Source organism: Acanthochromis polyacanthus, chromosome 1, assembly GCF_021347895.1.
Source record: "Acanthochromis polyacanthus isolate Apoly-LR-REF ecotype Palm Island chromosome 1, KAUST_Apoly_ChrSc, whole genome shotgun sequence".
Classification (NCBI taxonomy): domain Eukaryota; kingdom Metazoa; phylum Chordata; class Actinopteri; family Pomacentridae; genus Acanthochromis; species Acanthochromis polyacanthus.
The window spans coordinates 63,649,585-63,675,802 of record NC_067113.1 but is presented as its reverse complement, the minus strand read 5'-3'; the positions used below and the strand labels follow the sequence as shown (position 1 = coordinate 63,675,802).

The following is a 26,218-nucleotide window of genomic DNA, read 5'->3' as shown; positions in this document are numbered from 1 at the left end:
AGCCTAAAATAACAGATAACAAGCTGAAATAGCTAACAGAAATTGACAACATGCTGAAATTGTTAGCTTAAAGTAATTGTTAACGAGCTGAAATAATTAAAAGACACATCTAACATGGTGAAACAGTTCGCTTAAAGTGACACAGAACAAGCTATAACAGGTAAAAGTAACTAATATCACATTTAAATAGCTAAAAGTAACAAATAATGTAGTGGACTGTTTAGTATAAATTAACAGTTGCCAAGAAGATATTGCTAGGAAATGAAAAAATAAATTCATAAAATAAAGTGACTTATTTTTAGCCAAAAGCTGCAAGACAGTTTGAGATCTTTTAATTGATGTTATCTACATATAGATTCTTAGCAGGTATTGGTGGTTTCATTGGCTTTGAAAGAGATTACTAGCAGTCAATTTAAGCTCAAATACAAAGCTCGAGGGAAACAACTCCAAGTAAGACATGTAACTTCAACAATAAATTAATGCACAAATATGGCCCACATAAAAAACATGATTTTTTTTTTTGCTTCATTCTCATTTAAACTAAGAAATTTGCACTTATGCTAACTGCAATCTGCTATTACCATTTTCAGCAACTTGTGTTGTGCTTTTATTTTGAAATCAGTGGCCACAGCTTGTTGCATTAGGCTGGTTATGTGTGTCTAACTTGACAGCAGATCAGCTGCCACCTGCAATTGTCTAAACGTGGTTAATTGATGCGCTTTGGGCACGTTTTCAGGGTTTCCTCTGTTTGACAAGAGCTTCAGTGTGTTTCAACTCCGCTACTTATTTCTCTGCTGGGATCATTCAGTTTGTAATTACATCCAGGTCTGATGTTGTTGTGGCAGTGCATGTTGTTATGACAGTAAAGGCAGGTGGATGAGATGGTGCACATGCATCCTTTCCCACACACACAGTGAGTGAGTATCTGTCTGTGTGTGTTGAGGACGTGGGAGCAGTAAATTCGCAATGCGCCAACTTGCTGACAGCAGCCATCAAGCATCCATCACTGTTTGGGATCCCTAAAGGCGTCTGGGGGGATCACTGGGGGGACTCCGGCTGCAGCAGCACATTCACCTGGGTTTAAGTGGCCGCATAACACCTGGATTACACAGATCCAGTCTGCAGGGGAGGGGTGATCCCCGGACTCTGACAGCTGCAGAGGTCAGCTCAGGCCATAACACACACACACACGCACACACACACGTTAGTTTGAGTGTGAAATACTGTAGGGAGACACAGACAGACAGACAGACAGACAGGGAGGGAGGCAGCAGACAATGTGTTGCAGTCTCCACCGCTCATGAGTATTCTGGCTGCAAACTACTGCAGCTCTTCCTCAGCAGCAGCCGAGGAAAACTCCCCTCTCCTCCCCTCCTCCCCTCCTCATCCTCATCCTTTACTCTGAGTCAGCAAATCTGACCTCCCAGCGATGAAAGATGATTACCCGACTGCAAAGGAAGGAGGCGGAGGAGAGCGGGGCACGGTTAAAAGGAGAATAAAGGTCAAGGATGGATGGGCAGACTTATCGCTCGCAGCTTTGAACGCACACATTTTAGTCATACATCCAAACAGATTGTGTTAATAAGTGGAGCCAGATAACTAATGAGAGAGGGCTTTGGTTTTTATGTATGACTGAGGGACTAATATGCCTGTCACATCAAAAGTTCAAATCATTTGACAGTACAAATTACGCATTAGTGTGTTAAATGACCCACTTAATCCCATGATACAGCTTCCAGTGCAGTGATATGCCGACCGGACATCTCCACTGACGTAATGGATGGAAGTTCTAAGATCAGTTTGTGCATTGCCATTAGCTGCAGATGAAATATTGTTAAGCTCAGAAATGCATTTGCTACAGTAAAGAGCTGGGGTTTGTCACAGTAGCTCATCCCAGTGCAGCTCAGGTCACAGCCACAAACCACAGGCCTTTTTCCTCTAGAGATACCTCAGCATTAAGGATGGCAGAGTTCCATTTACAGTGCCTATAAAAAAATATTCACCCTGCTCAGATGTTTTACCATTTTAGTGCTTTTCAACACACTAAATCATTGCCAATATTTTTTTCCATCTTAAACAAGAAATCGCTAAAAGACTCTTTCATGTCAACGTGAAAACAGAGAAATGCCATTTTATTAAAGATATAAAACATAAAGTAGGTGATTGCATATGTATTCACCTGCTTCAGGTCAATATTTATAATTCTCCAATTCTCCAATTTCATTTATCAGACACTTTTATCCAAAATGACGTACATCCGAGAATAGATACAACACGAGCACGGATATAGTCATGAGAAAGCAGCCTGGATAAGAGCCATAAAACAAGTTTAAGTGATAATAGGACCATGGTGTCTACAGGCAAAGCAGACGTAACAGGGTTTTTTTGCCGTCTGTCAAGTGCAAAGGTCTTCACTGAAGAGCAGTTTTTTTATTCTTTTCTTAAAGACTGAGAGGAGTTCGGTAACTAGTTCCACCACAGAGGAACCACAGAGGAGAAGAGTCAAGCTATAGACCAGCCCTGTTGTGTTGTTTATATCAGGCGCCTTCTGTTGGCCAAGTGCAGTGAGCAGGAGGGAGTGTAGACCTGAATGAGAGAGTTCAGGTAGGAAGGGGTTATTTTCATTCTAGCTTTGAATGTAAATGTCAGAGTTTTCAATTTAATGCAGGCAGCAAACAAGGTCTAGTTTAGAGCCATACCTGTAGATATCATGACATGTTGACACCCATTTGCAATTTTAATTGTACAATGTCATGCTACAAGCAAAATAACCTATACCTAAGTTATAACTTAGGTATACCTCAGTTATACCATTACAGTTTTTGAAGGTGGTCACCTTTCACAACTAACATTTCAAAAAGAACAAAACATACATAATACTACCATTGGAATGACTGCTAATACTTGTATCCCAATATAAAGCAAAAAACGATTTTGACATTACCCATGCCATTTTGAGTAAGAATATCTCAGTAACTACAAATATAACCCTGCTGCTTTTTGGTACAGTGATAGAAGACAGATGGAACTGTCTTGTAGAAAAATTTGGGGTCTCTGGTACCTGTCCCACGCTGAGATTTTTGCCACCAAAAATAGCCAATTAAAAATCTCGTCCAACTTTGGGAGCTCATATTTTCCAAACTGAGGTACCTAGAAAGCTCCGGTTTGCCAAGTTATCACACAAGTTTGTGTAGAATGGAAGCCAGGGGTGTTGGACCACTTCTGTGCAGTATTTCTAGTACTTTTAAGGTCCCAAACCCCACTCATGAATAGGTATCTCTTAATGTTTAGCATTTTTAGCAAGCCCTCATGGCCTGCAGAGTGTAGGGAAACACCTGAGGATGTTTGTGGGGCACTAGCTTCATGCAGAGGCCTTGTTTACCAACTCACAGCTCTCTGGTATGTCTACAGGCTGAGAAATAACCATTTAAAGATGCATAAAACGCTGGCGAGGCTTTTTATAATCCAAATTCTGAAAATTTCAGACCCCCACAACTCAGAAACTATTTGAGCTACAGGCCTACAATTTTGCATAGAAAGTACTTTTGTGACTATCTAATGGCATGCAAATTTAGGACTAATTTGAAAATGGTGTGGCAACACCCCCAAGGAATATCTGGTCATTTCACCTGGAATGACCCTGTTACCTGTCCAGGTGTCCCCTATCTCCACCCTAAGTCAGCTGGGATAGACTCCACCCCCCAATGATTCTAATGAGGATTATTCTATGATCTCTGTCACATAAGCAGAACGGTGTTCATGATAACTTACAGTATGTATTTACTTGAGATCTGAATGTGAAGAAAATGTGCAGATGTGATTTAAAAAAAAATTAACACACATGCAGTGAATTATAAAAGAGCGGTGACACACAAAACATTGTACAAATTGAGAATGACTCATATTATGAGTGAGTGATAAAACACACAGATTTATGAGCGCTGCGCCTGATATGATTTGTAAACTACAGCGGTGTGTCAAACCTCTTTTATGTTATGGTCGTAGAAAAGTTTTAATCGATGATACAGTGAGGACATGTGTGTGCTTCCTCACTTATATGTCATCCAGCAGGCTTCTGCAATCCTCTCTCCCGGAGTTGCATGTTAGCTGTTGAGCTGTCCTTAGTAATGGTGCACAAAGATTCATTTCCAGGTCAAGGGCAAAAGGACGAGGAAGCTGAAATTAGTGAGAAACATGAGCCTTTTCTTTTTGTCACTCTCCTATAAAGCATTAACCCGTGAAGAACAGGCACTAGTTGTTTGCACAGTTTCTCCCATCTCAGCCGCTAAAGTTTCAGAGGACTCATAGATGTCTTGGTGGCACTTATCTATTTCTTACACAGTCACTCAGCGTGTGGACGACCTGTTCTAGCAAATTTATGTGTTTGCCATATTCCTTCCATTTCTTAATGTTGGATTGAACTGTACTCCAAGAGATATGCTTGCTTTTCAATAACCTCTTCACAGCCTTGCTTGAAGTGTTCTTTTGTCCTCATGAAGTAGTCAGGAGTACTTATTAATCAGTGACTGGACCTTTCAGATACAGGAATCTGTATACGGCAATCACTTGAGACACATTCACTGCACTCAGGTGATCTCTAATTCACTAATTATGTGACTTCTAGCACAACTGGTGTTGAATTACACAAGTAACTTTAAATGGGGTGCATAGTTTTGCAATCACTTACACTACTGGTCAAAAGTTTGGGGTCACCCAGACAATTTCATGTTTTCCACTAAAACTCTCACTTTTATCCATGCGCTAACATAACTGCACAAGGGTTTTCTAATCATCAATGAGCCTTTCAACACCATTAGCAAACACAATGTAGCATTAGAGCACAGGAGTGATGGTTGTTGGAAATGTTCCTCTGTACTCCTATGGAGATATTCCATTAGAAATCAGACATTTTCAGATACAATAGTCATTTACCACTTAACAATGTCTACACTGTATTTCTAATTCATTTAATGTTATCTTCATTGAAAAATACTGATTTTCTTTCAAAAATCACGAAATTTCTGTGCTACTCCAAAGTTTTGAATGGTAGTGTATTTTACTTATTTTGTATTTTTATTATTTTGACATTACTTTGGAAACACCTGTTCTCATTTTGATACAAAAGTGTCTTTTTTTATTATTATGATTCGGTGTTGAAAAGCAATAAACAAGGCACTTGCTTTTGATAGACACTAGCTGCTTCAGCTTCAAGGTCCTGGTATCAACACCTGTGTTTTTCCATCTGTGAGAAGTCTAAATGTCTGCTGTAAAAAAGTCCGATAAATAACTTTCAACATGGTCCTAGTAGTTGACTTGCAGAAGAAACATTTGTCCTATATTTAGTCTTATATTGAGGTCAAGCAGCCTTGTTTTCCTTATCTCCTAGGTTGACTTTACTCAGCCTCTCTTGCTTTTGCGAAGTTTTATTCAGTTGAAATATACCTGTGATCCATATTCAAGTTGTTTAAGTAAGAAAATTCTAACTTTAAACCAGAATGAAGTGATTTTTGGTCATTTGTGGCTGAGCAGCAACACTGCATGTTGACATTTGCTTCACTAATAGCATTTGTTTGTGTATTTACTCTCCTTGTTGCTGTCTCCTTAGCAGCTAAATGCTAAATCAACTTTTATTTGATGTTTCACTTCATCAGATAACAGCGATCAACTCAGTGGATCTTGATGCTGATACGCCTCTGGGAGGAATTCTCTTATCCATTGATGTTGTCGTGCTGCAGGTGGTGGCCACATTGAACACTTGTAAGACAAGAAATAAAGTTGATTGTGAGTAGAATATTTATGACTTGGCTGGAGTTTTCTATTGCTTCTCCTTATTAAAACATCGTGTATTGAAATCAGTTCATTCTTTTTGAATAACCCTGGACTATCCTGAAAGGTTCTTCTAATATTTTGCCCATTATAGATCAGTATAAAGCAGCACAGTCTGCCGCTACAGCCTCCATAGTGACCATATGTTTGAATCGATTCCTTTTTGGAACAGTCAAAATTATACCCTTGACAAAATTAGGATTTTTGTGCAGAACTACTACATCAAACAACATTAATTTTAGTTTGTTGGGTCTAATAAACAGGAAACTGAGTGAGTGTCTTTTACATAATGTCATCACTGGCTGAGTGTTTTATAATTATTATTTTTTGCGAAACAAAATTTAGTCATTCCTGCAACACTGGCCAGACTTTGAGGTTAGTATGAAAAATGTCCGACCCTGTAAACAGATTTCTGCAGAGAAACTCCATCACAGATCAAGACAGGACACCTCCTCCTCCATGTCTGGATGGCATGTTTACAGCCAGATTTCATTTCCATAATGATGATTAACGAGAAACATTCACACTATTTGTGCCTTGAACACCATTTTCTGTCCACAGCGGTTCACCCAGGGAGCTGTAACTCTTATCACACTCGCTCTCTCCATCTCCCTGCAATTGCTCTATCAATCCAGTGAAGGAAGAAAAAAAACTGAAAAACCAAATGAACTTCCCCGCGCTGCATATGCACAGCTCATTTAGCTCCCAGCGTAATGAGAGCTGTTGCGTAAAAGCACAATCAATTTCTAATGTGCTAGTTTACAGCACCCACCAGACTGACGGCCGAGTCAATACAGGACAAGAAGTTTAATGGTGTTTTTAGGAGCAACAGTCTACAGTGATGCATGATGGGAGAAAACAGGACTGGAAAAGAGCGCCTGGAGCAGCCGGGAGCAATGAGGGTGTCAGAACTGCTCAGAGGAAATTGGCAGGGAGAGATGGAGGAGAGGGGCTAGCTGGAAGAAAAATGAAAGGTGACTCAGTGATGAAGGGCTTTAGTGTTAAATAGAGAAGTCTGTCAGCCTCAAAGCACACCAACACAGGATGTGTGTGCGGTCTACTTCATTATCAGTCACTAGTTGGACAGCAAGAAAGATACATAAACTATTAGACACACATATTTTAAAAGTACAAAAGCAGGATTTTTTTTACAGTGTTAGCGAATACACCCTGTTGCAATAACACATTTCCCCCCCTCTACAAAAAAGTGAAACCATTTGGCACTGCAGAGGCCTCTGTTACGATCAGCAAGACGGCACTCTGCAGCGACACAAAATGAACCCAGAAGGAGTCGTTACCGTGATCCGCTAATTCAAGATGTTCCAGTAAACTAACATGGGGGAGACATTCAGGAAAGACAGGTACACCGTGTACCGTTCTCATGAGAAGGTGAAAGAACATAGGCTTTAAAAAAAAAACAAAAAAAAAACAACAGGGCTCAAATTGGAGAGTGTGAAGAGTCACTTCATGCGGACGACATTATCAGGAGGGCTGATGAGTGATTTCACGATGGAGTATTCTCCTCCTCTTCCTCCTCGTCAGATTCTTCTTGTTGGCTTTTCTTCTGTGGAAATGAGAAAGAACAGGAGAGGAAACTTTAACCCCTTCCTGCTAACTTCTATTTAATGCTTTAATAACCTTTCATGTAAACATCACAGAATCCTAAAAGGCACGAAACAAGAAACATCGTTACCATGAAATGTATACAGTAGGTGATTTATACATTTTCAAGAAAGTAAGTATATTTCTTGGAGTTTTTGATCACACATTGTAATCATGATAAATCAAATGTTGTGATAGTCAATTATTTTTTAATATTGAAAGAAAATGTTTTAAGAGTTCCTTTAAAGGGCCTATAATATGCACATGTTGCACATGCTTTTAATTACAACAAAACAACAGCTGCACATACATAAATATCTAATTACTCCGCCAAGGAATCAGCGTTGGTTTGTCTGTCTGTCTGTCTGTTGACAACATTACTCAAAAACAGACGAACTGATTTGAATGAAATTTTCAGAGAAGGTCAGAAATGACACAAGGACCAAGTTATTAGATTTTGGCAGTGACGCAGCTTATAGTCTGGTTCCACGGATTTGTTAAAGATTTCTGTATCATTGTGAGATAGTGGCTGATAGTGGATACTGTAACCATGACAACAAGTGAACACTACATCAGCTGCCTGCTGACGATCACTTGATTGTGATCCTACTACAAATCCACCACTGTGGACTTATCTGTTGGAAATGAAACAAGGAACAATTGATTAAATTGTGGGGGTGTTTCTGAGTCCCATCAATTCCCGCTGTCCTAGCAAGAAGATCCCCGGTTCAAATCCCGGCCTGGGCCAGGGATCTTTCTGCATGGAGTTTGCATGTTCTCCCTGTGCATGCGTGGGTTTTCTCCGGGTACTCCGGCTTCCTCCCACAGTCCAAAAATATGCTGAGGTTAATTGATTACTCTAAATTGTCCGTAGGTGTGAATGTGAGTGTGGTTGTTTGTCTGTTTATGTAGCCCTGAGACTGGCGACCTGTCCAGGGTGTCCCCTGCCTTCACCCTAAGTCAGTTGGGATAGGCTCCAGCACCCCACGACCCTAGTGAGGATAAAGTGGTGTATAGAGAATGGATGGATGGATTCAGTGTGTTATGCAATTGTACAAAACGTGCTCACCGCGAGGTAATTATAAAGACTTCATCTGTCGGAAATCATACAACAACTGAGCAGCCTAGGTGGAGCACTGCGATCTCTGAGTGCTTTTCTTGTTAACTATGCCTGACGTGTACGTCAGCGGGGTTACTGCATTCGCTTCCGTATCTGGCTGGCTGGGTAAGTCTGTATGTCTGTGTGTATGTCCGTTCATGGGCGTGGTTCTGCCATCTACTGAGGGCTCCTCTAGTTTCAATGTGTGATAATAGCAGACACGGACTCTATTGTTTAGGACCAACTACTGGCAGAGACAGGGCTATGCTTGCACTAGGAATTTGAAATGAAGAGCCACTGTGGCTCACTCATAAGAATAACAATGAGCCACAAAAAGCCACAAATTTCTGTGTCAGTGATAGCGGAAAAAATGGAGTAATTTTCCTGCATTCTGAGGTAAAAAATGCTCAATTAAACAGTTCTATTTTAACTATTTTATTTCTACTTATATGTATGTATGTTGTTACTTTTATTACAAACAGGCAGTCAGGGGTGAAGACACATTTCCATGTATATATCCATTTGGCCATTTAAAAACCTGTACCTGAAACATGTGCATGATCAAAACTTTTTGACCCATAAAAATATTAATTTCATGTCCAATTTACCTTCTTTTCCTCCTATGTCCAATTCTTCAACCCTCACTACGTACCATATCTCACAACTGTAGCATAAACTCAACAAAAACCTCCTCTTGGGGAGTCAGATTTTGTTAAGTGACCCTACAAAATCTGACTCCAGATTTTATTTCATATCATACAATCTGCACAGTTAACTCAACCTGCATATTTCTGTTAAAGTCCTAGTTTTGAAATAGTCTCTCTGTTCTTAATCTGCCATACTGTGATCATTCAGCCCCTTATTTTATTATTCTGTTCTTACAGACTGTAATTTACTATTTTTTTTTTAAATTGTTGTGATTTGGTGTTTTAGCTGTTGTAGCAAATAATTTCCCAGGTGTGGGATAAATAAAGCATTTCAGTTCTATTATATTGTTAACTGGCCCAATAAAAATAACAACAATAACAAATGACTTTATACTTAAGAACTTTACTTATATTAAAGACTTTATACATAAATACCAGACATATTTTGATGCCATATCTTGCATTCTTAGGGGAGTCCGATTTTAAATAAGGAGATATAAAGTTTTCTCAGTGAACAATTCTTTTATTGACACATGCAGAACACTGATGGAATATGAACAATATTTGGCAACTACACCCTGTCCTGTCCTGATCCTGATGTGCTCATAGGAGTGAAGCTGAGAGTAGCGTAGGATCTCCCCCGATGCCATTTAGGGTGCACACATATGGATGAGAAAATGAGGAGAAACATGTCACCTAATCATATTTAACAGGAAAACATGTCTGCAGTTCGGTACTTAATCACATCTAACCAGAAAACCTGTAGAAAACAGCAGCAAAAACAGTAAACGTACAACAGAAAACCCGTCAAGTGGCCACAGAGTGAAACATAAGTCGCACACGTTCACGCGAAAGGGGAGTCTGATTTTACCGGGGAGTGTGAAAATTCTACAACACTGGGCGCGTGATCAAGATTCGGGTGACTCCGACCATTTCCGACGCTTGCCGAGAGAAAAATTTTGTTTTTCTTATATTATCGCTTGGGTAGTAAGTCGAACCCTTTTTTGTTGCTTCTTACAAGAAAAATAGAGCACCACTGTGGCTCACACGGTTCAGAATGACTGCGCCATCCAGCAAAACGATGCGCCAATGGCACTGTGACGATCGGCTAGCGCAAGCCTAGCAGGGACATATTTGGACACTTCTGCAAAACCACAGTGTGGGGACGGGCGTGGGAGAGCTCAGCTGCAGGGGAGAGAGGTGTGGAGGGGTGTGTGTAAGCAGCGTCAAGGTAATTGGCACAGGTGGTGGTAATCGGCTGACCTGATTATCTCTGCAATAGCAGCCGGAGCGGAGGATAAAAGTCGGGCGGACAGAGAAGAAGGGGGTTCGATGAGAGGAGCAGCTGAGAGACAGCGGAGACTGCGTGAACTGAGAGACAGCGGAGGCTGCGTACCGGACGGCGGTGATCTGAGAGGCAGCGGAGGCTGCGTACCAGACTGTGACGAACACTGAGTAGTTGAGTAATAAACGATATTCCCCCGACAACCTGGGTGTGTGTGTGTATTGAGTGGACCCGCGGACAGCGAACCTGTCACACACAGATTCCAGGGTTCTCACCAGGATTTTTTTTTCAGCGTAATGGCAGGTCCTCCTGCGCGCACGCGCAACAGATGGGAACGGGTCAATCGACAGGAAAGTACAGCTGAGGTGGGGAGACGTAAATTAACCTAGATAGGCACCCATTCGATAAAAACAAACGCGCATGGCGTTATCTGTCAAAATAACAGCGCAGCGGCCCTAATCACAGTGTTAACCCTTCCTGTTTGGCCCCCGACCATGGTCAGGAAGCCCGGGGTTAACCCCCTTCACTTCCTCAGCAGCCGTAGAGGCAAAGACACAGGAGCCCAGCCGTATCGAAGAACACTGCAGCCTTTATTGTCTATCAACAGTGGCTGAACTGCACAGTACCGCCAACCCAGCAACTACACACCTTCTCTCCTCCTCTACCGAACCAACTGCCGTCTCTCTCGCTCGCGCTGCATTCAAGGTCACTTGGACATCTCGCTCTCCCCCTCTCTCCCACACACACACTGCACTCTCTCCCTCTCTCATGACGGAGCCACACACTCTCATAACAACAGCGCAATCTTTGAAATGCGCTGGTGTAGCGGCCCTAATCACAGCATAATCTTTTCAACTGACAGCGTAAGGGGCCTAAGGACAGCGTAGCGGGCTGTTACGCTGAAATGCGCTGGCGAGAACCCTGGATTCTACTGAATGTCCATAGTCCCATAGTTTGCTTTAAAACGACACATTTATTCATCACTGAGGCCAGGAGTAGTGCTGTAAGCTGCTATGCAAAACACAAAAGTAGATGAAAACTGACTTACAATCATTACAGATATGTTTCTGAGTGAGAAAATAACATGAAAAGTTGTTCTTATCCCCAGCAGTCTATAAATGGCTGTTAGCTCCAACAAGCTGGTCAGTACGATGAATATTATGAGGGTGGTAGACATATTGCTTGTAACATTCATCAGGCTCTGTGTCTGATGTGTGTTTGGCATTTCAGTTTGTGAATGGGTGACAGCAGATAGAGGAGCAGACTGATCCCTTTCGATGGAAAATATCACGCTGTTGTGCCTGTAATAACTAATCACGCAGAGTCTCTTCATGATGCTGTGTGGCTGATCAATGATACTGATTAAATCCTGTATTGGCACAGTTTGTCAGGATGATTACACGACAGGCACCTCAAACATGAACTGTTACATTAGACAGCACATCTGCCATACTTTCACTGTCTACATATTTTTGAGAAAAGCGCAGTCGGTTGAACTTCTGTGCCTTCACTTGGTGTTGGTGGTTGACGTTTTCAGAAACATGTTTCTGTACACATGGGAAGCTAACTTTGTGTGGTCTGTGTTCACAGTGGCATTGCTACTAGCTACCACTTCTCAGTGGAGCATGTGTCACGCTAGCTAGCCAAAGATGCGTGAAGCATGCCAATTCACCTCCAAATATTTAATGTGTTGCTAGCTGCTGCTTTAGAGGGGCCATATGATACAAAAAACAGCTGCAGAGACACAAAATACAAGGAAAGAATATCCAATTGTTTTTTTCCCTTACTCCATAAATCAGAAACTGTGTCTCTGAACAAGCCAATCGGTTTTGCATGTAGTAATGTCATAAAAGGACCAGCTCCACCCCCTACTGGGCTCCTCTCTGCCACCCACTTAACCCTTTGAGGCACAGTGTGGGTCAGAAGATACCCATTTTCCACTGGTTTTGGGTCACTTTTGCAACTTTTTTGCACATCAAAGAGTTAATAGAGTAAATGCAGAGAGGTCCATTTTTAATAAATAGTAGTGCATATCTCCAGACTGCAGCCAAAACGGTCATGTTTGCAACTTTTTTTTGAGAGTGTCTGAGTTTAATTTCCTGTGGTGCCAGTGTGCCGTTGAATGATGATTATGAAGCTGCACTGGTGTTGCTCTAACTGGCTTAGAGAGCTACAGTGTTAACCACAGTGCTGGAAAGTAGTACTTTTATAACTTAAGTGTACTGTGGTATTTACGCTTAAAAACACGATCTTCTCGTGAAATGCAGAGCCACCAACATGCACAGTTTTTTTCCACTCATAGAAAAGACTGCATGTACTACAAAAAGCACTCAGTTTCATGTGGGACAGTTCTGACATTAGAACATCCCAGTGTAAATATTTTCAAAATAATTTTTGGTCAAACACCTGTCTGAGCACAGCAGCTATAAAGCAGCAGCTACTGCAGCCTGTAATATGGGGCATTTAGGGAACATTGGTAAATTGTAGTGACTATCGATAAAAAAATGTTCAGCAAGGGCCTGTGACAAAGTGGGAGATGTGGAGAAATGACAAAGTTGGTCGCACTGGTGCTACCAGTGAAAAGTCAGTCCAGAGTGCTGTAGTCTAAGCAGCAGCTCAGCTAAAGCTTAAAATACCCAGTTTGGGGACATATGAGACTTTCAATTACTTGTTTAAAAGGGGTATAATATGGGATCTTCACGTTCTAAATAATGAAAATAACGGGTGCCTGAATAGCTCAACGAGTTAAGCAGGCGACCCATGGAGAGGGGCTGGTCCCCAACGCAGTGGCCCGGGTTCAATTCCTGCTCACGGCCCTTTGCTGTGAGCCCCCCCCCCTTCTCTCTCCTTTCCTGTCCATCTACACTTTACTGTCTAAAAAAGACCAAAAACATAACTTTAAAAATTAATAATGAAAATAACCATATATATGTTATTGTGACACTGTGAACATGTCTTTTGTCCAGTTCCAGGTTGGGCACATATCTCAGGCTATTTGTGTAAATTTCTATAAGATGCTCCGGCTTCTGTGTAGTTGTTGAATAGTGAAAAATTTAAAACCTGGGATATGCAGGTTTTTGCCATTGTAGGTAAAATGCCGTACTAACCTATATATTAGAGGAAACTAGACTTCTGTACTTTCTCATGGCTCCATTTTCAGCTTTGGAAAAGCCAGATTTGTTGATTTTAAAGCTAGCCAGATTGAGTTAGCATCTCTACAGCAGCTAGCTTATTACTCATTCTTAACAACAGCTGCATTAAAAACTTTCCACTGGTTAAGGTCATTCATTTTGGGATCTGAATGATCAGTCATCAGGGTCAAGAGGAGAATATGACTTCAGGTTAGACGCTGGACTACATACCAGCTTGAGGAAGTCGATGAGTTTGTAGGCGTCTTCTCCTGTGGACAGGTCAACAAAGTCCCGTGGGATTCTGTAGCTCAGACAGGGACTCGGTTGCACTGTCACCTCACTGGTGGTGTAGCGGAACGCTGGGCCTTCCTGCACATGCACAGCGATGAGCCGAGTCTTTGTCGAGAAAAATGAATCTATTGGAAAGAGGACACGTGTGAGGACTGACCTGCTCCTGGGCGATTTCCTCTCCAGACGTGAGCTCATCCCAGGTGAACAGCAGCGAGTCCGTCACCTCTCCGAACGGGTTCAGGTCGATGAGCCACACTCTCCCCTGCAGCACACAAACACACACAGGACATGTAAATCCAGATAAGAAAGTAGCTTTTAAAAAGTGTGACCATTTAAATATTCAGCGCTGAGTTACCTGACTGTCTCTGTAGACATCAAATACAACTGTAAAGCAGAAAAAAACATCAGCATGAACAATCATTTAACATAAATATGACTATCTCCTAGTTTCATACACAAACTTTAAGAAACTTTTAATGCTACCAGCAATTAAACACTAAAATCACAGAGAAAGTGAAACATTGCATCATTAATCTTGCTTGAACGGCCCATTTTAACAGTAAATATTTCATAGAATAAAAACTAAAAGCTGCAGAAACAATCTGTCTCTGTCTCTGTTCCACACATGCAGAGGAAATAAAGAAAACAAAGGTGCTGCTCACAGTCTTCGTCCAGGAAGTTGTACTGGATGTGCTGGCTGAAGAACTCCTGAATGGCCTGACAGATCTGCGGCTCCTGCTTCAGGATGTGCTGGTAATACTGCGTGTAGTCTCTCTGGGAGATAGCTGAGAGATCACACAGATACACCATCATCAGCGCAGCTCAAATTGGATTTTATAATTGTTTCTAAATTAGCCTGCTGAAGCAATATACCGCTCATACTTCGTACTGTCACTGGTAAAGAGATCTTTTTTCAGAATAGTTCCATCTCACACATGTTCAGTTCTCTAGGAACAGAACTCTCTGTTCAGCTCATGATGCCAAATACAGAGCAGATAGCTTTTTTTCTGGTTTCCAAGAATTATTCATATTTATAAATGAATTTTGTGTTGACATTACTAAATGTTTGGGGTCAAAGCCCACATGGAGCCTTTTGATCTGAGCTTTTACCGATTAGTTTGTTTTCTTTGACGAAGCAGCGAAACTCTCCACCAGGAATCAACTCGCTCCACTTTCTCAGGACCAGCTGAAGACAGAAGATAAAGGAAAGAAACACAACTGTTACAACACAGGGCTGGAAGAGTTTATGGATTCTCATTATTACAATGACTGGTGTCGGTTTGTCTTTCTGTTTGCAACATTACTGAAAAACAGATTTGGATAAAATTTTCAGGGAAGGTCAGAAATGACACAAGCACCAAGTGATTAGATTTTGGCAGTGATGCAGCTTATAGTCTGGATCCACGGATTTGTTAAAGATTTCTGTATCATTGCAAGATAGCAGCACGACGTCACTGTAACCATGACAACAATTGAAAACAATGTCGGCTGCTTGCTGATGATCACATGATTGTGATCCTACTACAAATCCACCACTGTGGACTTATCAGGACTTATCCATCTGAAATGATGCAAGGAACAACTGATTAAATTGTGGGGGTGTTTCTGAGTCCCATCAATTCTCGCCGCCTGCTACATATTTAGGTCACATTATTCAGTATCCGTCCATAAGGTACACATGTATAACACACACCTGTGCTCAGCACAAGGCCCTTTTGTTTGAGGTACACCTCTATTAAATGCCTATATTCTATGTTTTCATGATTTCTGATCATCAACAATTAAACAAATGCTGCATTTCTAAATTAAAAAAACAAAACAAAACAAAACATGACAATGTCTTACGGGGAATGAGCAGCCTTGGCAGAGTACTGCTCTCTCTGAATGTTTTCTTGTTATTAAATTTGACAATGTTGATGATATCTAAAGTGTCCCACAGCATTAAACCTGGAGTAGGCAGAAGTCTGTCAAAGGCAAAAACAATCAAGTAAAAAAAACTGCACAACTTGTCCTCTGGCTCTGCTCTTTCTGTCTCCCACCAGACATACAAGGACATAAACACGTCCTTTATACACAAATGTAACACAAGGTGGATCAAGAATATGATTTAGCTACAGTCCACCTGTGAGCCTTTAGCTACAGTTAGCAAAATGTTAAGTATCATCAAATAAATCTACCTACACAACCTCACCAATGTGAAACTCAGTCTTAACCTCACAGGTTATACTTTATGTTAATCATCTATCCATGAACAGTGACTTTTGCTTCTCATTTAAGAGAAGAAAGATGCTTATGCTTCTCCAGGTTAAAGCTGATTATTGCTTTCTGTAATGTGACATGTTACATGAGTAGAGTCAAAAATAGAGACCTCAGCCCCATAGGAGGAAGAGATTCCAGTCGTAAAAGCTTCTTTTAAGACCATCTGAACAACAGTGTGCTGAAAGGTTATTATGGAATTTTTGCACAGTGTTGCCAAAACAACACTGCCTACTCCAGCTTTAAATGTAAAATAATCCCCTGAATTACAGTGTAGTGACCATAAATTAGAATTAATCAAACACATTTAGAAACTATTATTTTTAGCATACAGACATTTTTATGAAGAATAAAAGTACCTCATAGTTGATGGATGGATCTGGGGAGTCCTGGTCACTGCACTGAAGGAATCTGCACAAAGAAATGATCACAAACAAATGATTTATTTAGAATGTGTGTTCTGCAGAATCACAAAGCTTTGACCGGGGCGCTCATGTTGCAGTGTTGCTCTTAAGAAGTTTGAAAGAGGAGTTATGAAAGAAGCCTAACAAGCAGTGCTTTCTCTCTACACACAAGCACACAAAGAGCTTTCCCAAGGCTTTGCACCACAGTAAATAACTCTCTGTGCTGATGTTGGTCATGCAGAGCCGAGCGGCCGGAGACGTAAATCTACATCGCAGCAATTTTTCCAACTGCCACTTGTGTTTTACAGCCAATTCAAATGAGCTTGCACTCGCCAAACTTGGTTATTTTTTGATACTGGTTGTCGTCTAAATGCAAAGTAAGCCTCGGTGTTGATGTGCGTGTGTTGATGTTGTTGGACAGCGGGGCTTACGGCTGCGTGAGGTCGTGGGTGATGAAGTCGGAGCTTTTGAAGAGCAGAAATATATCACTGAGGCTGTTACACTGCAGAGAACTGTTCAGAGCGATCCAGTTCGCATCCTGAAAGGGAAACATACACCTGAGAAGTTCTGCTCCATGCTTCATGTCAGCAGAAGTGGAAGAAGTCATATCATGTCTATCTATCTATATATATATCAGTAAAACTTCTCATATTCTCTTAAGAACATTCACAAAAAAAATCAACCAAAATCCAGTGAATTTCGCAGGATTTTGGTTGATTTTTATGTGAATGTTCTTAAGAAATGTTTCTAACATTTCTTTTTTCTACCAAAAAATGTTCAAAAATGTTCAAAATGTGGACATCAGAAGTTTTCACTGTGAAAATATATATTTTTTCCACATTTTCAAACTTTAAAACAGGTCAATTTGACCCGCAGGACATGAGGGTTAAACTTATTTTGAGTTTTCTTGTAAAATTCAACTCAAAACAAGATAATTTCAAGATTGTTTGACTTAAGATATTTAAGATGCATGGTCTTAAAACGAGTCCCTCCATCTTGCTAAAATGTCACTTGTTAAGTGAATTTATCTTAAATCAAATGGGATGAGACATTTTGACTAAAAATAAGACAAACAAACTTGGTAAAATTTGGAGTTTTTGCAGTGCTTCTTCAGTGTACTGAAATGCAAAAGGCTTTTAGCTGACTTTCAGTTTGCTTCTCCCACAAACAAAAATGAAGTCAAACTTTTCTGATGAATTGAACATTCTGCTACCTTCACCTCTTCTCCACACGTTTAAATTTTTCATGGAGCAGCTGTGTGCAAGATTTTACCCGTGGAGCACTCCAGTTGAGTTTGGGGAAGACGTGCCCACCCAGGGCGTTTATGGCCTCCAGCACTTTAGAGGTGAATTCTGGGAACTCGGGAGCCTGGCAGACACAAAGCCACATCATGACACCGCAGTATTCACTACTGCATTAATAAATGAAATAGATGACCTAAGCATTAAGGTGATACACATTTCACACAGCGGGGCAATGCTAATTAGAAGAGTACAAATGAAAGCACCTGCACACTGACTGAAAGCCATAAAAAGCAAACATTCAGGGGCTTGTACTGCTGATCTATTGATCAATGTATACTGAGTGATTCAGACTTCACACAGCAATCAATTTATTTTCATTATTCTGTAGCCACGCCTCAGACATTTGTGGGATTTAAGCTGCAGTGAATATACACTACTGTTCAACAGCTTGGGATCACTTAGAAATGTCCTTATTTTGAAAGAAATGCAGTTATTTCAATGAAGATACCATTAAATGAATCATAAATCCAGTGTAGACATTGTTAATGTGGCAAATGACTGTTCTAGCTGGAAACAGCTGATTTTTAATGGAATATCTCCATAGGGGTACAGAGGAACATTTCCAGCAACCATCACTCCTGTGTTCTAATGCTAGATTGTGTTAGCTAATGGTGTTGAAAGGCTCATTGATGATTAGAAAACCCTTGTGCAGTTATGTTAGCACATGGATAAAAGTGGGAGTTTGTATGGAAAACATGAAATTGTCTGGATGACCTCCAACTTTTGGACAGTAGTGTAGTTTTGCAAATTCATGCAGCAGTTCTTGAGTAACACTCACATGTTTGAAGTCTATTATGCAGTGAATATTAAGCTAAAAATAATCATATCACAGATCAAATTGTAATATCCCTCAGGAAATCCACAGTTAGATATTTTCCACAAGTTGTTCAGTCTTACTTCAACCCATCGGAAGTCATTTTAGTTTGAGTCAACATACACAAGATAACAAGAAGTTACACTTTATATAAAGGCAGCTAACAAATCCAAGGAAAACTCGAAAAACTTGACCCCTACAATGAGGAGATCTGGCGGCTCTGTTATACTGTGGGTCACTGCAAATCAACACAAAGTTGTTCTGAGTGATCATCATTTCTACCCTAACGTGGGTGGTCTCTTCAAGGACGACAGAACCTCCATCCATAAAGCTAGAGGGCCCCTTTGTAGTTCGATGAAAATGACAATTGTATGATACGGCCATGTGAACATTTGGAACAACGTGTCAGACCCCTAGTCAAGACATGTTGGTTTTTTCTTTAATTCAACCATATCGTCTAAACTAAAAACTTTACTATCAAGATTTATCTTCTTGGTGTTGAAGTTGGATCCATCCATTCATTCTCTACACACCACTTAATCCTCATTAGAATCATTGGGGAGCTGGAGTCTATCCCAGCTGACTTACTGAATACATAACTTCAAAATTTCATATATCTCTAAGAATAATCAAGCTCTTCTGGAGCGTGATATTAAAGAAATAGACTGGTGTAGCAAAACTGATAACTGTTGCAATCTTTCATGTAAAAATATGTTAACCGCAATAAAACAGATTATAGATAAATATACACAATTCAAATCTTAAAAAAGCAATAAAAAGAAACTGCCTTGGTTTAATAGTTCTCTTTGGGATTTTATGAAGAAGAGAGACCTTGCTCTGAAAAGGTTTCTTAAGTCCAAACTAAATACGGATTATTACATATATAAGTCTTTACGAAATAAAGTCATTACGCAGCTTAGAAGTGCAAAAGCAAATTTCAATTTAAACATGATAGAAGAGGCAAAAGGAAATACCAAGATACTATGGAAAAGTATGGATAAACTATCAGGTAGGAAAAATAATAGTTTTGAGTCTCTACAACTTAAAGTAAATGGATCAATCCTAAATAATAACGCAGAGCTAGCACTATATTTTAATCAATATTTTCTTAATTGTCCACTGGATTTGGTAGGCTCATTTTCTCAAGTAAGCTGTGTCTCTAAGTTTCAGTGTGATGATTAGCATTCGTGCTATAACCTGGCATAATGCATCTCTACCTTCGGGGTTAATGTTTATTTGTGCAATGTCCCATGAATCAAATAAATAAAAGAAAGAAAGAAAGAAAGACAGGAGAGACCCTGGACAGGTCACCAGTCTGTCACAGGACTACATATAGAGACAAACAATCCCACTCACATTCATTCCTGTGGACAATTTAGAATCTCCAGTTAACCTCAGCATGTTTTGGACTGTGGGAGGAAGTTGGAGAACTCGGAGAAAACCCACACATGTACAAGGAGAACATGGAAACTCCATCAGAAAGATCCAGGAAGGTTGGGATGAGAACCAGGGATCTTCATTTGTCTTCTTCTTTTCCTTCCAGCAGGGAAGTCTATCCATGGAATTTACCCTCTCCTCAAAGCTGTGTTTGTGTGGATATCTTTGAGTCTGATTTTGGTTTTTGTTTAGCTTTTTTAAACTTCCTATGTAAATCAAGTATTTTTTTATTGTTTTGTTCTTTTCAGTTTCTCTGTTGCTGTGGCCGTTTGCCTCTTGGATAGCTTGTTGATGGAAGGACTCCAGCGATATCGCCTTCTTTAGAGTGACAGAGGAAGAAAACAGAATATTCTTCAAGAACAATTTCTCACTCAGCTTTCCGTAATGAACGAATCCACCGTAGGGAAACAATACTTTTGAGAAGTGACGAGGAATGGATTGGTGGGATCCACAGCGCTCACTTAAATGCTGAAAACTCTCTGTAACCTCCAGCTTGAAGAGGGGTTTTACACACGTGGACAAAATTGTTGGTACCCCTCAGTTAAAGAAGGAAAAACCCACAATTCTCACTGAAATCACTTGAAACTCACAAAAGTAACAATAAATAAAAATTTATTGAAAATTAAATAATCAAAAACAGCCATTACTTTTGAATTGTTGATTAACATAACTATTTAAAAAAACAAACTAATGAAACAGGCCTGGACAAAAATGATGGTACCTCTATAAAAGATTGAAAACTATTTGACCAGAGTGACATGATTAACTCAGGTGTGTCATTTAATTGACATCACAGGTGTTTCCAAACTCATAATCAGTCAGTCTGCCTATTTAAAGGGAGACAAGTAGTCACCCTGCTGTTTGGTGAAAAGGTGTGTACCACACTGAACATGGACAACAGAAAGCGAAGGAGAGAATTGTCCCAGGACATCCGAAAAAAAATTATAGACAAACATCTTAAAGGTAAAGGCTATAAGACCATCTCTAAACAGCTTGAAGTTCCTGTGACAACAATGGCTCATATTATTCAGAAGTTCAAGACCCACGGGACAGTAGCCAACCTCCCTGGACGTGGCCGCAAGAGGAAAATTGATGACAAATTGAAGAGACGGATCGTTGGAATTGTATCCAAAGAGCCCAGAGCAACCTCCAAAGAAATTAAAGGTGAACTCCAAGGCCAAGGTACATCAGTGTCAGATCGCACCATTCGTCGTTGTTTGAGCCAAAGTGGACTTCATGGGAGACGACCAAGGAGGACACCACTGCTGAAAAAAACTCATAAAAAAGCGAGACTGGAATTTGCAAAAATGCATGTTGACAAGCCACAAAGCTTCTGGGAGAATGTCCTTTGGACAGATGAGACCAAACTGGAGCTTTTTGGTAAGGCACATCAACTCTATGTTCATAGACTCAAAAACCAAGCATACGAAGAAAAGAACGCTGTCCCTACGGTGAAACATGGAGGAGGCTCAGTAATGTTTTGGGGCTGCTTTGCTGCATCTGGCACAGGGTGTCTTGAAAGTGTGCAAGGTACGATGAAATCTGAAGACTATCAAGGCATTCTGGAGAGAAATGTGCTGCCTCGTGTCAGAAAGCTTGGTCTCAGTCGCAGGTCATGGGTCTTCCAACAGGACAACGATCCAAAACACACAGCCAAAACACCCAAGAATGGCTGAGAGAGAAAAGCGTTGGACTATTCTAAAGTGGCCTTCTATGAGCCCAGATCTGAATCCCATTGAACATATGTGGAAGGAGCTGAAACATGCCATTTGGAGAAGACACCCATCAAACCTGAGACAACTGGAGCTGTTTGCTCATGAGGAGTGGGCCAAAATACCTGTTGACAGCTGCAGAACGCTCATTGACAAATACAGAAATCGTTTAATTGCAGTGATTGCCTCAAAAGGTTGTGCAACAAAATATTAAGTTATGGGTACCATCATTTTTGTCCAGCCCTATTTCATTAGTTTGTTTTTTTAAATAATTATGTTAATCAACAATTCAAAAGTGATGGCTGATTTTGATTATTTAATTTTCAATAAATTTTTATTTATTGTTACTTTTGTGAGTTTCAAGTGATTTCAGTGAGAATTGTGGGTTTTTCCTTCTTTAACTGAGGGGTACCAACAATTTTGTCCACGTGTGTAGGTGAGGCGCAGACATACAAGCTAAAGTCCTCTGTCTGAGAGCCGGCTCAGTTTAGTGATGGCTCTGAGGCGCTGTGGTGGATTTTGTGTTATGAGCAAGCCAGCAGCTCAAAGATCTGAAGGAAGAGAGGTCTTCCAACTGCAAGGCCCAAGTGCAGCCCAAAGTTGGCAAGTAAAGAAACCTTTCTGTAAATGTGGGGTGTTTGCCGGGTTTTAAGCACACAGACTTGGAGCATTAAATGTACTTACAGTGACAGTGGTGGTTGTTTCATCATCTGACCACTAGAGGGCAGCAGAGAATAAGAAACATGATTAGAGAGTGATTTCATTTCACATTCATGCACCCATTACATGCCTTTATTTATTGTCAGAACTTAAATAACTTATTTGCTCACTAATGTTCCTCTAAGTGTCGTTAACCTCAGACTTAAGCAGCTGCCACTGGTCAGCCTGATGAGTCAAACACATTACCATGAGTTTAGCTGCAGTGGAGACTGTCACTGACATATGATGGTCTTTTTCAGAGGCCCTGAAGCATCAATTAGCATAAAATCTGCACTTGATGGAAAATATAATGAAAAGCCCAACACTCTAATAACCTAATCAATAATATAACAAAATGTTCACAATGTAATAACATTTCTAACAGTGATGCTAGCTGGAGCTTTGTTTTCCAGGACTGATAATGCAACACTGTGTTTACATTCTGGGTTTCAAGAGTTTTATATACTTTGGTTTAGAATGAAAGACTGAAGGTGCAGACTCAGAGCATCATGTAGTTGTATGCATACGGGGAGAACATGCAACAATATCCTGCTCTTATTGGGTTAACCACCATGTTTGTAATCCAACAAACTGGGATCTTACCTGAATGTCTTCCTCTGCATCTGAGTCGCTGTTGTTAGCGTGTGTCTGCTGCGTGTTATGATCACTAGAGGGAACACACAACGAGGACAACTGTATTAGAGAAGAGACATAAAGACAAAACAGCTTTGTTTAGATCTTAAATTGAGAACTACAGCTGCTTGATTGTTGCACAGCTGACGCCGTCATTTGCAGTGAGTGAGATTTGAAATCATCCAACTTAACTCAAATGTCATTCAGCATCTTCTCTTTTTGCTGCTTGATCCAAAAAAAATTGCACAGCGATCGCTTTTTATGATGAATCTACAAAAGAAGTTGGTCTCATAGAACATCATTTACGACAACTAAAGGGTTCTTAGATTTGTTTGGAACAAAGTTGTTGTTGTTCTAATTTTTTTAATAAAAGAAGGAGTGTGTTCTCATGGAGGCTCCACCTGTTCACACCAAAATGAGTAAAAAAAAAAAAAACAGGCTAGAAATGCTGAACAGGAAGATACGGCTGCAAAATAGAAACCCAGAATCAGCTGCACGGCTGGGATCAGGATTTCAGCTTCCCACAAAAAAACAAACAAAAAAAATGTATATATATATATATATATATATATATATATATATATATATATACATATACATATATATATATTAAAGTCAGCAACTGCAATATTGATTTTTAAAAAGCTCTACAAACAGAAAACAGCCCATTTTGATAAATTGTTTTAACTGAGATAAAACCATATTTGACTCTTGTCAAAGTAACTGTTGGTCTCACAGCTGTCTGAGCTGCTGAACAGCAGTGAACGAAGACGAGAGGCTTCTCTGTGCACAGCCAACACTGCTATCTACTGTAGCCTGCTGAAGCATTTAGAGAACATCTGTCAACTTTATATTTTTTATTTGTCCCCTCCACATAAAGTATGGCAATGAAATGTAGTGACTGTCCACCAGGCTTTAGAAATACAAAATGTTAAAATAGAAACACAAATAATAAAATAACACTAAAAAATACAAATAGGTAAAACTATAGTATACAAGAAACACAGACAGGTAAAATGGTAGTATGGTAGTATTGTATGGAATGCAATTTTAGTGTCTATTCATCAGCAGGTGATCAGTAAATGACATTTAATTTACATTTTGCTTCTTGGATATGAACTGAATTAAGGAGAAGAAACCTATTTGAAGTTTTACTTTGATGCAAAGATTTGTAAATGATCACGTACGAGCACAACATGGAAGCAAATGTAATGCTCTGAATTTTAATGGGAAAGCGGAAAAAAAGTCTCTAAAATCGATGAATAGCTGCAATAAATAATTGTGATTATAATATTGATTAAGGGCTGCAAAGTGACTTGGTGGTTAGTACTGTCGCCCTGCAGCTAGAAGATCCCTGGTTCATGTCCCGGCCTGCCTGGAATCTTTCTACATGTAGTTTGCATGTTCTTCCTGTGCATGTGTGGGTTTTCTCCAGGTTCTCCAGCTTCCTCCCACAGTCTAAAAACTTGCTGAGGTTTACAGGTGATTCTAAATTGTATGTAGTGGGAATGTGAGTGTGATTGTTTGTCTCTATGTGTAGTCCTGTGATAGACTGGTGATCTGTCCAGGGTGTCCCCTGTCTTCACCCAAAGTCAGTTGGGATAGACTCCGAGGATTAAGCAGTGTATAGATAATGGATGGATATTGATCAAAGTAATCATAATTATCATTTTGGCCATAACTGTGCAGCTCTAGTCAGCTAGTCAGTCTTGCAACTACTGCTGCCACACGAGGTGACGCAGCTCATTTTTTTGTCCATTTAAATCAGCTCCACAGAGCTCTGTACGATGAGTAAAAAGGCAGATCTGAATAGCATTCAAAGCAAGAACCTGTTTTGGTTTTAACCAGAGTTACACCACATGAGATGGGTTCTGAATGGTTTGCATTTAAGAAAAGCTCTTCACAGAAACAACTTATGTTGTATTTCCTATGCAGATAAAGTCAACTACAAAATCAGACCAATCACTGAATAATTCATTCTTTCTAATTCAAGCCATTGGGTGAAAATTCCTGTTCATTTTCATGTTACAATACATATGATGGAGAAACAAAACACCACAATGCTGGTTTTACCAATATTGTTCAGCCATATTGAGAAGAGGTATTTCAAAGGGTTTATCCGTGACACTAGGTGAACTGACAGTACTTCCATTACCAAAAGAAATTCGTGAAAAAATGTCTAAGATATGCAATCTATGTCACACCAGTTTTGTATTTATACAGGCTGGTAACACTTGATCGTCTGTAGTCAGCACACCTAAAGAAACCTCTCTCTCTCTCTCTCTCTCTCTCTCTCTCTCTCTCTCTCTCTCTCTCTCTCTCTCTGTGTGTGTGTGTGTGTGTGTGTGTGTGTGTGTGTCCTCCTACCTTCCAGAGACTACCAGTGTCCCATCGTCCAGTAAATAGTCTATTACATTCTGAGGCAGTGGAAGAATCAGACTGGAAAATAAGGAAAGTAACATCACGTTTAAGTAAGTGTAAATAACACAATGACTACAAGACAGAAAACTGACAAAACAGTTAAATAACAGCTGCACTGAACAGGACTGGAACACAACAGTTTAGTAAAACGCAGTATAATATGCATATATGTATGAAATATGAAGAAAGACAACAAACTAGAGATGGCAGCTAATGCCAGCTACCGGCTAACTGGAGTCCGTTTAACAGCACCAACAGTGAAAATATTTCCTGGACTTTCTCTACAAACGACAGCTGTTCACCTTTTAATCGTGTGTTTCTTGAATATCGGATACCAAACCGAAAACTGGCAGTTGACAACTTGCTCCTTCTTCATGCTGCAATATCCTGTAACGGAAATGAGTCCATCAGTAAATATCTTCCGAATCAACAACAGTTTGGAAAAACCCCTCGACAACTATTGTCGTTTAACGTGTGAAAATTCCGAGTTTTTTAACACTGCTCTCTATTTAATATTTTATTTGAATTACAAGGAATTAATAAATAGTCATGTACGATAAATTTAATGCACTATTATGTGCTAATTGAGGTTTTAGGGGGAAGGTTTTTTGAGGTGCACACATAGGCGTGTAATGACGCAAACTCGCTCGTTACAAA

The 26,218-nt window shown here is 40.1% G+C and overlaps 1 protein-coding gene across 2 annotated transcripts; it reads right to left on the bottom strand.

Annotated features, from left to right (window-relative positions):
- Positions 1 to 6,618: 6,618 nt before the first annotated feature.
- Positions 6,619 to 26,004, bottom strand: cdc123 (cell division cycle 123 homolog (S. cerevisiae)). 2 transcript variants are annotated; one of them, XM_022219589.2, is made up of 13 exons: positions 25,864 to 26,004; positions 25,508 to 25,579; positions 23,111 to 23,174; positions 22,493 to 22,525; positions 17,814 to 17,909; positions 16,973 to 17,079; positions 16,497 to 16,548; positions 14,992 to 15,067; positions 14,544 to 14,666; positions 14,237 to 14,265; positions 14,039 to 14,143; positions 13,822 to 13,959; positions 6,619 to 7,390 (listed from the first exon to the last, which is right to left on the bottom strand). In XM_022219589.2, the coding sequence occupies exons 1-13, from the start codon at positions 25,935 to 25,937 to the stop codon at positions 7,331 to 7,333; spliced, it is 1,029 nt and encodes a 342-aa protein (XP_022075281.1). In that variant the 5' UTR covers positions 25,938 to 26,004; the 3' UTR covers positions 6,619 to 7,330. The 2 variants fall into 2 exon arrangements, with proteins under 2 accessions (XP_022075281.1, XP_051810349.1); XM_051954389.1 differs by lacking the exon at positions 13,822 to 13,959.
- Positions 26,005 to 26,218: the final 214 nt, after the last annotated feature.

What these genes read in the sequence shown, in the direction of transcription:
- cdc123 (XM_022219589.2), bottom strand. Translation starts at nt 25,937, where the DNA reads ATGAAGAAGGAGCAAGTTGTCAACTGCCAGTTTTCGGTTTGGTATCCG. An exon ending in ATCCATCCATCAACTATGAG is followed by an intron (nt 15,068 to 16,496) that starts GTACTTTTATTC and finishes TTCTGTCTTCAG; the next exon opens with CTGGTCCTGAGAAAGTGGAG. An exon ending in ATGTCTACAGAGACAGTCAG is followed by an intron (nt 14,144 to 14,236) that starts GTAACTCAGCGC and finishes TGTGTGCTGCAG; the next exon opens with GGGAGAGTGTGGCTCATCGA.